Raw genomic sequence first — 18,030 nt, 5'->3', positions numbered from 1 at the left:
ACACACACACACACACACACACACACACACACACTCAGAAAGAAAGCTCGCCTCACAGAGCGCCAAAAATTCATAATAACCCAAAAGTAATAAAAATGATGAAAAATCCATACAGTTTATGGAAATTCTGTACAGGCTGACATATATGACTCCAGATGGACTCATGAGCACTTCTTTTTGTGCTCAGACAAAGGCCCTAACCAATTCTGGACATCCAAACCAGGTCCACAATTTGGTCATCCACCATGAGCAGACATGGATGTCAATATGACATCTTTTTTTCAACATCTACTAAACTTCTAGTGTTGATGTCGATAGGGCCTCCATGCACGGTCCAAATATGGTCAATGTTCACGTCTTTTCAGTGTCAAATTTAAAATCATTGGTTTTATACTGCTTCTAGAGGCTCTGTAGTCCCGTGTTTCCAGAAGGTGTAAGGCATGTTTTAGTAAAGAAACAGTTATGTGTGAAGGAGTGCAGAGTGATCAGCAGACATCTATGAGATTGCTGGCCTCCTGAGCTAAAACAAAAGTGAGCAGCTGCTCAGTGGATGTTGAGCAGAAATGTCCCCAGCTTCTCATAGACAGTTTCAAAATGTGAACATCAACAAAAACGAGTAGATAGTCCAATTTATACATACACACTGAAATAAACTTCTTTCAGTCCTGCTACTGATCACAACTACATTTACTTCCTCTTACAAAGCTCTTCACAATAAAACAGGATACTTGTGAAAATGTAAAACCCCTCCCCAGCCCCCCACCCCATATATACTGAATAAAATATAAATAATCTGTATTCATATATACTATGTTGATAGCAGCAATGGTAATATTTGTAAATAAAAAAATGTATTTGTCAGGTTTCAGTTAACGGACTCAGGCGCAGACCGGGACTCCTTACAGGATTTACAGATTTTATTTACACAACGACACCAGGTGATGCTATTTACAAAGTGCTGGAGGGAGGGGAGGGGGGTCCAGGGTATGTGAGGGAAAAGACGGGAATCTGACGTCCTCCAAAGGCTCTCTCTCTTCACTCCCCACACTGGGGAAACACCATCCACTCACTCGTCCACGGGATGACAGGCAGGCAGGGAAAGGTCCGGGATAGATCTGTACACAGAGATTATAGTTAGAGGCGAACAGACGGAACGAACTCACAGATCCTTATTTACAATCTACTGAGCGACTGACGCTGATAACTCAACGATCCAGCGACGAGTGACACAGTGCTGCTGTCTTAAATCGGCCTTGTGATTATCCCGATCGGCAGCAGGTGCGTGGGCCAGGGGCGGGAGCCCATAATGAGCATCGCCCCGGCAGGAGAGAGAGAGAGAGAGAGAAAACATGTTACCTAATACAGAATCAGCTGGTGAGGCACAGGGACCATGACAGTATTGATCACGTAAGTTTCCTGCACCTGTCATAGACGTCCACCTGACATCCAAAAACATTATCCAGTCCAAAGTTCAAATTTTTAAGACCAATGGACTCAATATTGACATGATCTGCACGTCTCCCCAATGTCCAATGTTTAGTGGGAATGTAATATTTTTTAAAAATATCAACATTGTTATGCAATGCAGGTTCATATCTACAAAATGGAAATTGACTTGGTGTGTTACAGTTTTTTACAGACGCTAGGACACATTTCTCAATACTTAGGTCACTTTTGCAAAACTCCTCACACAGTGAGCACAACAGAAGTCTATGTGGGCTAAACTGAGGATCAGTTATCATTGTTTTGGCACAAAATGCATTCAATGACTACATCTCTCAAATTTCATGAATTACAGTTTTTTCTGATTGCTTAAGCACATTTTTTGTAACTACTGGCTAAATTTGCAAAACTCTTCACACAAATAAGAAAACCTGTCACCCAATAATCAAAACATTGTAGTTCTCTTGCAAAAGCAAACACAGCTGGATTAACTCTTCACACCTTCGTAAAAATGGTGTTTCCGTATCAAACAGTACACACAAGCCATCATCTACTAAGCACACAATGCGCCAACTGCACACTGATGGTATGAATACAAAACACATCTGGCTTTTGCTTTCTCTGTGCACAAGGTAGGCTATGTCAGTTTGAGCTCATACTTCTGTCATAGATCCATAAGCATAGAGGGATCCAAACTTCAAGTACTGGTGTTTATTCAAACACATCAAAACAAACACAAGTGTTTATTTCCAAGTATAGGATTATTTGCAATCGCCATAATGACTATATGGGTTACTTGGTCTGCAGTGAACATGCTTCCTCTGCCCCCAGCATCTGGTCATCTAGCAATTCTGTAAAGTAACAATTTCAGTATTTGTACATCAAAGGTATTGGTGTGTTTCTCATTGGCATATGGCAGTGCTACAAATCTTTGTGCGAAGTGACTGTACTAAGCGATTCTCATTTCAAGATGTCCTTATGGTGCTTGCTACAGTGTAGCGGCTCGAGTTAGGCTGGACCCGTTGGCCAGCTACCCTCAGGGTCATTCCACGGTTGATTACATGGTCCACTATTGTAGCTCTGATGTCATCAGCAATTCTATTTCTTACTCTTCCTACCCTTCCTCTCCCCCCTCCTCGTCTTCCTCTTGCTCCTCCTTGTCCTTGTTGTCCTCTTCATCCTACTTCTTCACCTCCATGTCCTCTTCCTCGGCCTCCTCTACTTCTCACTCTTTCTGCTCCCTCCATTGTACTCCACAAACAAAGCTTACCTGTATTACAGTTTTTTCTGAATGCTTAAACCCTAACTGTGATTCCTGTAGCACAATCTCTAAAACTATTCTGACTTATAGCAAAACCACTCACTGAGTTTGCAAAACTAAAACTGCTTTGCACTCAGTTTGCAATTTTGTAACACACACTTTGCAAAACTGTAGGCACAATTCACTGCACAACACTCAATTACCAAATTTCCAACACACTTCTAGCAAAAGTATACACATGTATGGCTATCATTAACACTAATTTGCCAACTGTCTGGCACACTTTCACATGTGAAAACTTTTTTAGATAATTAGTTCACTTTGCAATCAGCCCAAGCACTATAATACAGGTAAGCTGTGTGTGCGGAGTACAATGGAGGGAGCAGAAAGAGTGAGAAGTAGAGGAGGCCGAGGAAGAGGACGTGGAGGTGAAGAAGTAGGATGAAGAGGACGACAAGGACAAGGAGGAGCAAGAGGAAGACGAGGAGGGGGGAGAGGAAGATGAGGAGGGGGGAGAGGAAGGGTAGGAAGAGTAAGAAATAGAATTGCTGATGACATCAGAGCTACAATAGTGGACCATGGAATCAACCGTGGAATGACCCTGAGGGTAGCTGGCCAACGGGTCCAGCCTAACTCGAGCCGCTACACTGTAGCAAGCACCATAAGGACATCTTGAAATGAGAATCGCTTAGTACAGTCACTTCGCACAAAGATTTGTAGCACTGCCATATGCCAATGAGAAACACACCAATACCTTTGATGTACAAATACTGAAATTGTTACTTTACAGAATTGCTAGATGACCAGATGCTGGGGGCAGAGGAAGCATGTTCACTGCAGACCAAGTAACCCATATAGTCATTATGGCGATTGCAAATAATCCTATACTTGGAAATAAACACTTGTGTTTGTTTTGATGTGTGTGAATAAACACCAGTACTTGAAGTTTGGATCCCTCTATGCTTATGGATCTATGACAGAAGTATGAGCCCAAACTGACATAGCCTACCTTGTGCACAGAGAAAGCAAAAGCCAGATGTGTTTTGTATTCATACCATCAGTGTGCAGTTGGCGCATTGTGTGCTTAGTAGATGATGGCTTGTGTGTACTGTTTGATACGGAAACACCATTTTTACGAAGGTGTGAAGAGTTAATCCAGCTGTGTTTGCTTTTGCAAGAGAACTACAATGTTTTGATTATTGGGTGACAGGTTTTCTTATTTGTGTGAAGAGTTTTGCAAAATTAGCCAATAGTTACAAAAAATGTGCTTAAGCAATCAGAAAAAACTGTAAAAAGCCATCTCTAGACCCAGCAGTCTTAGCTAATTATAGGCCAATCTCCAACCTTCCTTTCATATCAAAAATCCTTGAAAGAGTAATGGATTGGATTTATATAGCGCTTTTCAAGGCACCCAAAGCGCTTTACAATGCCATTATTCATTCACTCTCACACACTGGTGGAGGCAAGCTACAGTTGTAGCCACAGCTGCCCTGGGGCAGACTGACAGAAGCGAGGCTGCCATATCACGCCATCGGCCCCTCTGGCCAACACCAGTAGGATAAAGTGTCTTGCCCAAGGACACAACAACCAGGACAGAGAGCCCGGGGATCAAACTGGCAACCTTCTGGTTACAGATGCGCTTCCCAACCCCCAGCGCCACGGTCGCCCTGTAGTTGTCAAACAGCTAACAGATCATCTGCAGAAGAATGGCTTATTTGAAGAGTTTCAGTCAGGTTTCAGAACTCATCACAGCACAGAAACAGCTTTAGTGAAGGTTACAAATGATCTTCTTATGGCCTCTGACAGTGGACTCATCTCTGTGCTTGTCCTGCTAAACCTCAGTTCAGTGTTCGATACTGTTGACCATAATATCCTATTGGAGTGATTAGAACATGCTGTAGGTATTACTGTACCATTGGCCAGCTTCCCTCAGGGTCATTCCACGGTTGATTACATGGTCCACTATTGTAGCTCTGATGTCATCAGCAATTCTATTTCTTACTCTTCTTACCCTTCCTCTCCCCCCTCCTAGTCCTCCTCTCCCCCCCCCCCCCCTCCTCGTCCTCCTCTCCCCCCTCCTCGTCCTCCTGTTGCTCCTCCTTGTCCTTGTCGTCTTCTTCATCCTACTTCTTCACCTCCACGTCCTCCTCGGCCTCCTCTACTTCTCACTCTTCCTGCTCCCTCCATTGTACTCCACACACAGAGCTTACCTGTATTATAGTGCTTGGGCTGATTGCAAAGTGAACTAATTATCTAAAAAAGTTTTCACATGTGGCAGTGTGCCAGACAGTTGGCAAAATAGTGTAAATAATAGCCATAAATGTGTATAGTTTTGCTAGGAGTGCACTGATCATTTGGAAATTGAGTGTTGTGCAGTGAGTTGTGTTTACAGTTCTCCAAAAAGAGTGTTGTGCAGTGGATTGTAGCTACAGGTTTGCAAAGTGTGTGTTACAAAATGGCAAACTGAGTGCAAAGCAGTGTTTGTGCTTTTAGTTTTGCAAACTCAGTGAGTGGTTTTGCTATAAGTATTAATAGTTTTAGAAATTGTGCTATAAGAATCACAGTTAGGGTTTAAGCATTCAGAAAAAACTGTAATAGACCTCTCTGCATTGAATCATATCTGTTATTAATCTCTGTCTCTCTTCCACAGCATGTCTTTCATCCTGTTTTCCTTCTCTCACCCCAACCGGTCGCAGCAGAGCCTGGTTCTGCCGGAGGTTTCTTCCTGTTAAAAGGGAGTTTTTCCTTCCCGCTGTCGCCAAAGTGTTTGCTCATAGGGGGTCATATGATTGTTGGGTTTTTCTCTGTATTTACTGTACAATATAAAGCGCCTTGAGGCGACTTTTGTTGTGATTTGGCGCTATATAAATAAAATTGAATTGAATTGAATTTGTAGTGAAATGTCATTACTTCACAGAAAAGGAACTACTTCTTAGAAAGGCAGCTCACTTTCACTCTTTTGCCAATGACATCCAGTTATAGCTCTCCTGCTGGCCTGATACCTCCCTCCCACCTTCTTCTTTTACAGAATGCTTATCTGAATTAAAATCCTGGTTCAGCTCTAATTTTCAAGCTCAGTGAGGTTTAAACTGAAATCCTTCTTATTGGCACTAAATCCAACCTACTGAAGGCAAATCATTTCACTCTCACTATTGAAAACTCCACGGTTCTCTCTTCACCTCAGGTTCAGAGCTGTAAAGGTCCATTTTTGTTTATTGGTATAAGCTGTATAGTTATGAGTAGTGTCCAGTAGAGGGCTCTGTCACTTAGTTAGCGACAAGCTGCACTTCCCAGCTCAGACCGGAAAATCAAAGACTTGTGGTGTACATGTGCCAGAATGCTGCTCTCAATGAAGCGCAAGGCAGTGTGATACCAGAGTCTAACAAAGTAAACACATTGCGGCCCTTGGGAGGCGGAGCGAAGTAGATGTTTTAACCTGTACCTGATTGCTGAGTTGATATTTTGTTGTATTTATTACTTTGATTTATATTTGAGTTTATATTAATAATAAACATCGAATAAGATGTATTTTGTGTTTCTGTTTAGTTTTCACGGTGCATTGGCACACCTCAGCACTGTTAGATGCTAATGAATCTTGAAGTAAAAACAATGTGAAATTCTAAATAATGTACAAGCTTCTTCTGCTCACCTTCAAGGCCCTTCATAACCTTGCTCCTCCTTACCTTTCTGACCTGTTAAGCACTACCTCTTCTGCCTACTCACTTCAATCTTCTTCTATCCAATGTGCTGTGCCTTCTTTCCATGTCAGCACCATGGGAAGCAGAGCTTTCGGTTGCTCAGCTCCCAGGCTGTGGAACTCTCTGCCCCCAGATATAAAAAACATTGGTTCCCTCCTCCTGTTTATTTGGGTTCAAGTCTGCATATTCACTGTGAAATGTTTATTTATTTTATCTTGTTTTTTTATTGTTCTTCATTTTGTCATTGTTCTACTATGTGTGCCCCAGTTACATCAGTGCAAAAAACCAAACAAACAATAAATATAAGAAGAGTAGGAAAATAAATATACACGTTAGGAGTAGGGGTAAAGGGGTCAATAACAAATTAAAATGTACAATTTTCAGTATGATGCTTTTATTATTGCTATTGTTAAGTGTCCTCGGGTGTCTTGAAAGGCGCTTTTAAATAAAATTTATTATGATTATGATTATTTTTATTATTATTATTATTATTATTATTATTATTATTATTAATAATAATAATAATAATAATAATAATAATAATAATGTCACTATAATAATAATAATTATTGTTGTTGTTGTTGTTGTTGTTGTTGGAGCAAATTTGCAGTACAATAGACAGTTTGATGAAAAACAGCTGGACTGATACTGTTAACTAGGGCTGCTCAATTAATCGAATTTTAATCAAGATTACGATCTGGGCTTTCAAAGATCATTAAAAATGACTGAGCCGATTATTAGCCCCTCCCTCATTTATCCGCGACACCTTAAAGGCCGGTCCGTGAAAATATTGTCGGGCATAAACCAGTCCGTGGTGCAAAAAAGGTTGGAGACCGCTAATTAAGAGAACCCGAGGGAAGCTCGGAAAGCTAAGCAGAAGTTATTTGGAGAGGAGAGAGTGACTGCCCTTGGTTGAAAAGAGAGGTAAAAAAAACCTTCAGTGGTGTTGCACACTATTTTATATTATTTTTCAAAGTCATTATTCAATACATTGTTATTGTTAACCCTTTAAAGCCGGTCAGAGCAGCACGCTATGTTTTGTGTAACTATTTTTAAATCCCTGTAGAACCTGAACCGTGTAAGCTAGCGCAATAATTATTATTTTTTTGCATATGAAACCGGAGGAGTTGTACTTACATCTTATGCCATCAGCTTGTCCTCGGTCACGGTTTCCTTCCACATAAAGCTTTGCAAAAATTGCATAAAAAGCGCTTGCAGGAACAAAAACATAATATTCCAGAAACACGCTTTGCCGATCCGATCAGCTGTTCATAACACTTCGCACATTGAAACAGACGTCCGCCATTTCCTGGCCGAAACCGGAAGTGACATCATTTTCGCGGAAATGTAGTTTTTTACTTGTAGGCCTTAAAAGCCTATACTGGTCATGTTTGACTTTTCTGAATAGTTGCTGGGATGCTTAGAACTCGAATTGCACTGCTGGAAATAGTTTATTTTGATGCACCTGCTGTTTTCTTTGCAAATTTGCATCATAGGATTGTTTTTTTGTTTTTCCTGCAGTATATAAAAATTGGTGTATCTCCAAAATAAAACTATGAAGACACTCAAAATAAATTTCCTGTTGTTGTAAACTATTTTGTGCAACTTTTTTGTATTTAAAGTTTTGAGGGATAAACCGCTTAAATTTCTCCAAGTAGAAATATATGTAAAAAAAAAACAAAAACGATTTTCAATTTTTTTGTAGTTTATTGCACTTTTTTGCAATTGATGTAGTTACTATGGACTTAATGCATAGAACACAGAACTTACTTGCTAGCAAGGGAGGCTGGTGGGAACCCAAGCTCTTGGAGCTGAACGCTCCTCACCTGTTTCCTAGCCAACTTCAAATAAACAGCCTTTCTTGCAGCCTTTTTATTCTGTGACACACAGTTTACACCAACACCCATTGTAACCCCCCTATGGTCACAAAAGGTTAAAACACTCCGTGTGTGTGTGTGTGTGTGTGTGTGTGTGTGTGTGTGTGTGTGTGTGTGTGTGTGTGTGTACATGACTTCCTGCCACACAATATATGCTTACAGCTGTTTAGCCACAGCTCCTCTCCTCTTGGAACAACCATTTCCACATAAATACTTCAACACAACCTCTTTTATAAATGATGTAATGCTTCTGAAGATAAGAGAATCCCTGCACAGGAAGTACAATATAATGAAAATAGTGAGTCCCAAATTATTATTTTTAGATGCTCCCTTGAATTCGAGTTTGAAAATAAAGTTCAGTTTACATTTTTTTTTTGGGGGGGTTTTTTGTTGTTTTGTTTTTCCTCCAGTTGAGCTCCAAGGCAAAGTTCAGTGAGAATGTGAAGCCTATTCCTCTGGCGAGTCATGATGATGGTACTTTGCCAAAATCATGTATACTCTCTGGCTGGGGACGAACAGACAAGAATAATAAATATATGTCTCCCACACTTATGGAAACTAGCATAACACTGGTTGACAATAAGGAGTGCACCATGGAAAACTTCTACTGCTCTCAGGGAGACACTGCTCTAAGCGAGGTACGTACATCTTTATAAAATAAAGTGAACTGACTTCGTTCAGTTAACTCACTTTTGAAGCATCACTGCTTCACATGCTGAATATTTACTTCCAGGGAGATGCTGGTGGTCCATTGGTCTGTGAAGATGGAAAGGCATACGGTGTGATATCCAGTGCAGTTACTCCACACTCAGGTGGCCCAGACATCATTAGATTCACTAAAATTCCTGAATCCACTGAAACACAGCATCATGTTTGTATTAGACCTGCTGATTAGTCAGTTAATGTGGAAGTTGCAGAAATGAGAACAATCTAAGAAGTACCACGTCTTAATGCAAAATGCATTGATTCTCAGGTTTACTAACAATTAAATTAATAATCTCTTGTTGCATTACTTTTTTGGATAGTTCTGGGGCTTTACAACTGATTTCATATCTGCAGACGTCTGAAATCTGAATTTTGTTCAGTGAATTTAATATTTTATGTCATTGATGTCATGGTCCCGGGCCATGTGGGCCCGGTATTCTCAGTTTTTGTATGTTTTGTATTTCATCCCCTAGTCATGCCTTGGTTCCTAGGTTCTTCTGTTAAGATGTTCCTTATTTGGTTACCTCCTGTGTGCCCCTGTGTAACTGTGAGCCCTCGTGTTTTATTCCATGTCTTCCTCAGCCCGTTATGTCTGTGTTTTCCCCGTGCTCTCTCTCCTCCTGTTTGAACCTCTGTACTTCCTGTTTGACTCTGCCTGTCTCCCGTCAGTGTTATGTTCACCCCGCCCTGTCTCGTTATGGTTATCTGTGTCAGCTGTGTTCCCCGTGTGTTCCCACTTTCCTCGTTAACCCTCTGTGTATTTCTGTCTGCGTCTCCCTCTGTTCGGCGTCGCGTTCTCCCTCATGCTGTGTGTGATTCCCCCTGTGTTTCCTGGTGAACTTTATGTTAGTTTTTCCCAGTTTAGTTTTCCTATTATCTTTTGTCAGCAATAAAGCTGCATTTTGAGTTTATCCCTTGAGTCCGTGAGTTTTTGCGATTGGGTCCTCATCCTGCCTGCCACACAGCGATCCATGACAATTATTGTTCCGTCTTCATATGTTTTAAAGAGATTCTTCAATCTAATGAGAAAATAAGATCCTCTAATGTTGTTTTATCTCATATTGTCTAAAAATAAACCTTTCGTACCTGTTTATACATTTCTCTGTTCAGCATTAATTAGAATCATTTGTATAATGACTTCTTTGTGACTGTTTGTATTTACTTTTTCAATTTAAATTGAACAGAGTCTAAAGAATAATGGAAAATGTTCACTTTTTTATAGCACACCATTAAAAAAAAGACTCAGCAATAAGCCACGGATAACTTTGCATTCTTACATTTGTACTGCTTGTATTACTACAGTAATACTGAAGTATTTCTATTTTTGTATTAATTTTTTTTACTTATTCAATGTATCATATTTGGCAGGTCAAGTGTACAGCACTTTGTCTTCAGCTGGGAGTTGTTCTGAAAGTGCGATATAAATCAGTTCTTTGCTTCAGTCACGTACTTTGCACAATCTGACTCTGTCATTTCTGATCATCTCTGTTGCGACTCAGATTCACACACACACACACACACACACACACACACACACACACACACACACACACACACACACATAGAGCCCCCAAAAATTTATAATAATCCAAAAGTAATAAAAATCGATGAAAAAGTCCATACAGGTTATGGAAATTCTGTACAGGCTGACAATTATGACTCCAGATGGACTAATGAGCACTTCTTTTTGTGCAAAGGCCCTAACCAATTCTGGACATCCAAACTAGGTCCACAATTTGGTCATCCAACCATGAGCCGACATAGACGTCATCTTTATTTCATCGCCTATTAAACTTCTAGTGTTGACATCATTAGGGCCTCCGTGCACGGGCTATTTATAGTCCAAATATGGTCATTGTTCACGTCTTTTCAGTGTCAAACTCCAACTCATTATAGATGTTGATTTTATACTGCTTCTAGAGGCTCTGTAGTCCCGTGTTTCCAGAGGGTGGAGGACAGAAACAGATATGTGTGGAGGTGTGCAGAGTGCTCAGCAGGCTAACACATAATAAATCAGGTTTGTTTATAAATATCTGTATTCATATATATCATATTGATAACAACAATGTTAATGTTAAAGGAAAATATTTAAATTAAGTGAATGTCTCTATTTAAAAACAAACAAACAAACAAAAAACTCATGATGTGATATTATAGTATATAGTATATCAGAAATCTGTTCACTATTTTTATTACAAATTATATCAGTAAGGAAGCTGACTAAATATTAACTGATAATTTATGGCAAAGGGGTGGGATTAAATAAGTGTTTACTTCTTCCCACTCCCTTTCAACATGTAAATTAATCAGAACGGGTTTTTTTTGGGGGGGGGTTTTTTGTATGTAATTTGTATAGTATTTTTTTTTCTCTCTTCTTTTCTTTTCTAAATGTACTTGTATATTGTTCACATGTTGAAATAAATTACCAACCAATCAATCAATGTTTGTAAATAAACAAATGTATTAATCATGTACATTTCCTGCACCTGTCATAGATGTCCACATGACGTCCAAAAATATTACTCAGTCCAAAGTTCAAGTTTTGAGACCAACAGACTCAAGACAGACATGATCTGCACGTCTACCCGACGTCCAGTGTTTAGTGGGAATGTAATATTTTTACAAATATCTACAGAAGACATGGTTTTCTGTAAAACTGCTGTGATAAACAGTGGATCAGTGTAACAAAGGCTTCCTGGTGTTATGCTCTTCAGTGCAGGGATGTTTGCAGAGGTGCTTCACTGAAGCTGGCTCGAGTACACTAGTGACATGCAAGAGAAGATAAGGAACCACAAAGAGAAATTATATCAGAGGTCGAGGGTTTATCGTAGTCAGCAGCAGCTGGGTGCACTCTCATCAAAAGGTTCCCATGCTCTCTTCGTGGCAGTATAGCAAGTCAAAACTGTATCTGCTAAAAATGCTAAGTCTCATTGTTTTTTCTACATTGACATAAGCATTCTGAAATCAGCTGAGTTTGTTGCTTTTAGTAAAGATTTCAATATAATAACAACAAAATGATTAAAAGGCTTGTTCACTGTGTGACGTGGTTAACTGTCAATACGTTGGCTGAGCTGAGCACCATAAGTTATCTAAGTTATCTCTCTACACCACAGGAATGTTGAAGACAGACACTGGGCGAGTTAACATGTACAGACATTCTGTACTTAAGAAAAAGTACAGATACTAGTGTTAAAAAATACTACAGTAAAAGTAGAAGTACTTTGTTCACGTAAAAGGGAAAAAGTACAGAGTCTGTGAAGGTTCTCAGTCATCCAGCTCATTGTAGTCTAAGGAGCTTGGAAAGAAAAGCGTCTGGACTTCTTTAAGTTGCTTGAAGACATTTCACCTCTCGTCCTCTCATCCGAGAAGCTTCCTCAGTTCTTCAGCTAGAACTGAAGAACTGAGGAAGCTTCTCAATGAGAGGTGAAATGTCTTAAAGCAACTTAAAGAAGTCCAGACGCTTTTCTTTCCAAGCTCCAGCATAGAGGTTCTCGCTTTTCTCTTTTCTGACCTCTGCAAACGACATTGATCCTTGACACAGGTTTTCCCTTCTTTCTCCTGTCCTTTGCCTACTCTCTGCATTACTGCACGCTCTCTTCTCTGTTGGCCGTCAGTGGTAATGCAGACTCTCTCTCTCTCTCCTGTATTTGCAATTCTCAGTCTTATTGCTGTCTCTGCCTTATTGAAGATTTAAAATTCAAGAAGATTTCATTGTGATTTCTCAAAGTATCTACAGAAACACACAGGCTGAAACAAAATATTCTTGATTGATTATTGTATTCTGTAGTGTAATAATCAGTAAAAAAAATAAAAAAAAAATAAAAAAAAGAAGAATACAGTAATAAAAACCCTAAAATGAGTATAAATAACAATCAAACCGCAAATTGTCCGAGACACTCGGCAAACACAGGTGTAAACAATCACAGTCATTCAGCCAGCAGCAGTCCTCACAGTCACTGAGAGGGACACATTATTTCCATTAATTGTTATTATTAGATGTTCTGGCCTTTTGTGGGCTTGAAGCTTAATACAGGCTCTCCTTTTTTCTCCTGACCTTTGTTTATAATCATCATCATCATCCTGAGTATTTAAGTCCTGAGTTTCCTCCAGTTCATCGTCTTTGTCATTTTTGATTCTGTTTGTCTGTTTCCAGTTCAGTTCGGTCCCGTCACGTGCATCAAGATCTTCCTGAATTTCTTTGTACTTGTTTATGAGGTATGATTTACTCTCTTTGTTTTTACATGTAAACTGTTTTTCTGGTCGCTATAGAGAAAGGTGCTCATGACAGCACACATTAGTTGGAATCCCGCAAGAGTCAAAATATTATCAAAATAAATTAAGGCTTGAATTTGTCAGATGGTGATGCTTTATTGAATCCTGGAATTTAAACTGAATTTAAATTCATTTTAACATTTTATTGTTTAAAATGAAATTTAATTTACCATAAAAACAATTTGGTGCAAACTCAATGGACTTAGAAGTGACGTTAATGAGTTCACAGGATCATATTTTTAGACATTTTTCATGTAAAATAGTAAGGCGATATTTACCTTCCTTAAGAATGTGGTTCAAAGCCACATCACTGAGCATGCGTATGCAAATAGCACAAATATATAGGAAACATTTCAGGGTGAAAATGATCAGAGATTATTATTTCTCTTCAGTATCTCAGCTGAACTCTCGACTGTGATCGCACCATGATTATTTACTATAAACTGACATTACTGACACTGGTACTGAGCTTTCATCAACAAGGTAAAGATCTTTACATATTTTACGCACACATTTGATTTTGTATGTATATACTTTATTTCACTTTTGTCTCAGGCCATGCGATCATTGGAGGTCACGAGGCTGTGCCTCACAGCAGACCTTACATGGTGCTTTTGCAGATGAACAGCGCAGGTGGTCAAAGAGCCCACTGTGCTGGCTTCCTTCTCAATGAGGATTTTGTGATGACTGCTGCACACTGCCAAGCCGAGTGAGTTTAAGTAACTTCATATTTTTCTATGATGTTTTTTTAGACTGATGCACTGAAAGTTTAAATACATGAATAAATAGTCTCTGTAGGTGCACGAGTTCTACATTCTCACAGAAACACTAATCATTGTATTCTTAGATGATTATTTCACATAATTTTGTGTCATTTCAGGTCTTACACTGCCTTACTAGGAGTTCACAATGTGAATAGTAATAGCGAAATACAGCGCATATCTGCGGAACAACCATTTCCACATAAAAACTTCAACCAAACCTCTTTAAAAAATGATGTAATGCTTCTGAAGGTAAGAGTATCCCTGCACAGAAAGTACAATATAATGAAAATATTGAGTCCCACATTATTATTTTTAAATGCTCCCTTGAATTCGAGTTTGAAAAAAAAAGTTCAGTTTACATTTTTTATTTTATTTTATTTGTTTGTTTTTTCCTCCAGTTGAGCTCCAAGGCAAAGTTCAGTGAGAATGTGAAGCCTATTCCTCTGGCGAGTCATGATGATGGTACTTTGCCAAAATCATGTATACTCTCTGGCTGGGGACGAACAGACAAGAATAATAAATATATGTCTCCCAAACTTATGGAAACTAGCATAACACTGATTGACAATAAGGAGTGCACCATGGAAAACTTCTACTGCTCTCAGGGAGACACTGGTCCAAGTGTGGTATGTACATCTTTATAAAATAAAGTGAACTGACTTCGTTCAGTTAACTCACTTTTGAAGCATCACTGCTTCACATGCTGAATATTTACTTCCAGGGAGATGCTGGTGGTCCATTGGTCTGTGAAGATGGAAAGGCATACGGTGTGATATCCAGTGCAGTTACTCCACACTCAGGTGGCCCAGACATCATTAGATTCACTAAAATTCCTGAATCCACTGAAACACAGCATCATGTTTGTATTAGACCTGCTGATTAGTCAGTTAATGTGGAAGTTGCAGAAATGAGAACAATCTAAGAAGTACCACGTCTTAATGCAAAATTAAGAAAAAATCTATAATCTAAAATAAAGCATTGATTCTCAGGTTTACTAACAATTAAATTAATAATCTCTTGCTGCATTACTTTTTTGGATAGTTCTGGGGCTTTACAACTGATTTCATATCTGCAGACGTCTGAAATCTGAATTTTGTTCAGTGAATTTAATATTTTATGTCATTATTGTTCCGTCTTCATATGTTTTAAAGAGATTCTTCAATCTAATGAGAAAATAAGATCCTCTAATGTTGTTTTATCTCATATTGTCTAAAAATAAACCTTTCGTACCTGTTTATACATTTCTCTGTTCAGCATTAATTAGAATCATTTGTATAATGACTTCTTTGTGACTGTTTGTATTTACTTTTTCAATTTAAATTGAACAGAGTCTAAAGAATAATGGAAAATGTTCACTTTTTTATAGCACACCATTAAAAAAAAAGACTCAGCAATAAGCCACGGATAACTTTGCATTCTTACATTTGTACTGCTTGTATTACTACAGTAATACTGAAGTATTTCTATTTTTATCTTAATTTTTTTTACTTATTCAATGTATCATATTTGGCAGATCAAGTGTACAGCACTTTGTCTTCAGCTGGGAGTTGTTCTGAAAGTGCGATATAAATAAATTCCTTGCTTCAGTCACGTACTTTGCACAATCTGACTCTGTCATTTCTGATCATCTCTGTTGCGACTCAGATTCACACACACACACACACACACACACACACACACACACACACACACACACACACACACACACGGAGCCCCCAAAAATTTATAATAATCCAAAAGTAATAAAAATCGATGAAAAAGTCCATACAGGTTATGGAAATTCTGTACAGGCTGACAATTATGACTCCAGATGGACTAATGAGCACTTCTTTTTGTGCTCAGACAAAGGCCCTAACCAATTCTGGACATCCAACCATGAGCCGACATAGACGTCAATATGACATCTTTATTTCATCGCCTATTAAACTTCTAGTGTTGACATCATTAGGGCCTCCGTGCACGGGCTATTTATAGTCCAAATATGGTCATTGTTCACGTCTTTTCAGTGTCAAACTCCAATTCATTATAGATGTTGATTTTATACTGCTTCTAGAGGCTCTGTAGTCCCGTGTTTCCAGAGGGTGGAGGACAGAAACAGATATGTGTGAAGGTGTGCAGAGTGCTCAGCAGGCTAACACATAATAAATCAGGTTTGTTTATAAATATCTGTATTCATATATATCATATTGATAACAGCAATGTTAATGTTAAAGGAAAATATTTAAATTAAGTGAATGTCTCTATTTAAAAACAAACAAACAAACAAAAAACTCATGATGTGATATTATAGTATATAGTATATCAGAAATCTGTTCACTATTTTTATTACAAATTATATCAGTAAGGAAGCTGACTAAATATTAACTGATAATTTATGGCAAAGGGGTGGGATTAAATAAGTGTTTACTTCTTCCCACTCCCTTTCAACATGTAAATTAATCAGAACGGGTTGTTTTTTTTGGGGTTTTTTTTGTATGTAATTTGTATAGTATTTTTTTCTCTCTTCTTTTCTTTTCTAAATGTACTTTTATATTGTTCACATGTTGAAATAAATTACCAACCAATCAATCAATGTTTGTAAATAAACAAATGTATTAATCATGTACATTTCCTGCACCTGTCATAGATGTCCACATGACGTCCAAAAATATTACTCAGTCCAAAGTTCAAGTTTTGAGACCAACAGACTCAAGACAGACATGATCTGCACGTCTACCCGACGTCCAGTGTTTAGTGGGAATGTAATATTTTTACAAAACTGCTGTGATAAACAGTGGATCAGTGTAACAAAGGCTTCCTGGTGTTATGCTCTTCAGTGCAGGGATGTTTGCAGAGGTGCTTCACTGAAGCTGGCTCGAGTACACTAGTGACATGCAAGAGAAGATAAGGAACCACAAAGAGAAATTATATCAGAGGTCGAGGGTTTATCGTAGTCAGCAGCAGCTGGGTGCACTCTCATCAAAAGGTTCCCATGCTCTCTTCGTGGCAGTATAGCAAGTCAAAACTGTATCTGCTAAAAATGCTAAGTCTCATTGTTTTTTCTACATTGACATAAGCATTCTGAAATCAGCTGAGTTTGTTGCTTTTAATAAAGATTTCAATATAATAACAACAAAATGATTAAAAGGCTTGTTCACTGTGTGACGTGGTTAACTGTCAATACGTTGGCTGAGCTGAGCACCATAAGTTATCTAAGTTATCTCTCTACACCACAGGAATGTTGAAGACAGACACTGGGCGAGTTAACATGTACAGACATTCTGTACTTAAGAAAAAGTACAGATACTAGTGTTAAAAAATACTACAGTAAAAGTAGAAGTACTTTGTTCACGTAAAAGGGAAAAAGTACAGAGTCTGTGAAGGTTCTCAGTCATCCAGCTCATTGTAGTCTAAGGAGCTTGGAAAGAAAAGCGTCTGGACTTCTTTAAGTTGCTTGAAGACATTTCACCCCTCGTCCTCTCATCCGAGAAGCTTCCTCAGTTCTTCAGCTAGAACTGAAGAACTGAGGAAGCTTCTCAATGAGAGGTGAAATGTCTTCAAGCAACTTAAAGAAGTCCAGACGCTTTTCTTTCCAAGCTCCAGCATAGAGGTTCTCGCGTTTCTCTTTTCTGACCTCTGCAAACTACATTGATCCTTGACACAGGTTTTCCCTTCTTTCTCCTGTCCTTTGCCTACTCTCTGCATTACTGCACGCTCTCTTCTCTGTTGGCCGTCAGCGGTAATGTCGACTCTCTCTCTCCTGTATTTGCAATTCTCAGTCTTATTGCTGTCTCTGCCTTATTGAAGATTTAAAATTCAAGAAGATTTCATTGTGATTTCTCAAAGTATCTACAGAAACACACAGGCTGAAACAAAATATTCTTGATTGATTATTGTATTCTGTAGTGTAATAATCAGTAAAAAAAATAAAAAAAAAATAAAAAAAAGAAGAATACAGTAATAAAAACCCTAAAATGAGTATAAATAACAATCAAACCGCAAATTGTCCGAGACACTCGGCAAACACAGGT

At 38.7% G+C, this 18,030-nt stretch overlaps 1 protein-coding gene across 1 annotated transcript; it reads left to right on the top strand.

Annotated features, from left to right (window-relative positions):
- Positions 1 to 13,649: 13,649 nt before the first annotated feature.
- Positions 13,650 to 14,903, top strand: LOC309700605 (granzyme G-like; the record flags this gene model as incomplete). Its single annotated transcript, XM_082524259.1, has 5 exons — positions 13,650 to 13,739; positions 13,812 to 13,965; positions 14,137 to 14,269; positions 14,419 to 14,646; positions 14,742 to 14,903. The coding sequence occupies exons 1-5, from the start codon at positions 13,682 to 13,684 to the stop codon at positions 14,901 to 14,903; spliced, it is 735 nt and encodes a 244-aa protein (XP_082380385.1). The 5' UTR covers positions 13,650 to 13,681.
- Positions 14,904 to 18,030: the final 3,127 nt, after the last annotated feature.

Source organism: Aulonocara stuartgranti (assembly GCF_965226115.1).
Source record: "Aulonocara stuartgranti genome assembly, chromosome: 23".
NCBI classification, from domain to species: Eukaryota; Metazoa; Chordata; class Actinopteri; order Cichliformes; family Cichlidae; genus Aulonocara; species Aulonocara stuartgranti.
Note: the sequence above shows the minus strand (reverse complement) of the source record. Positions and strands in the feature narration are given on the sequence as shown.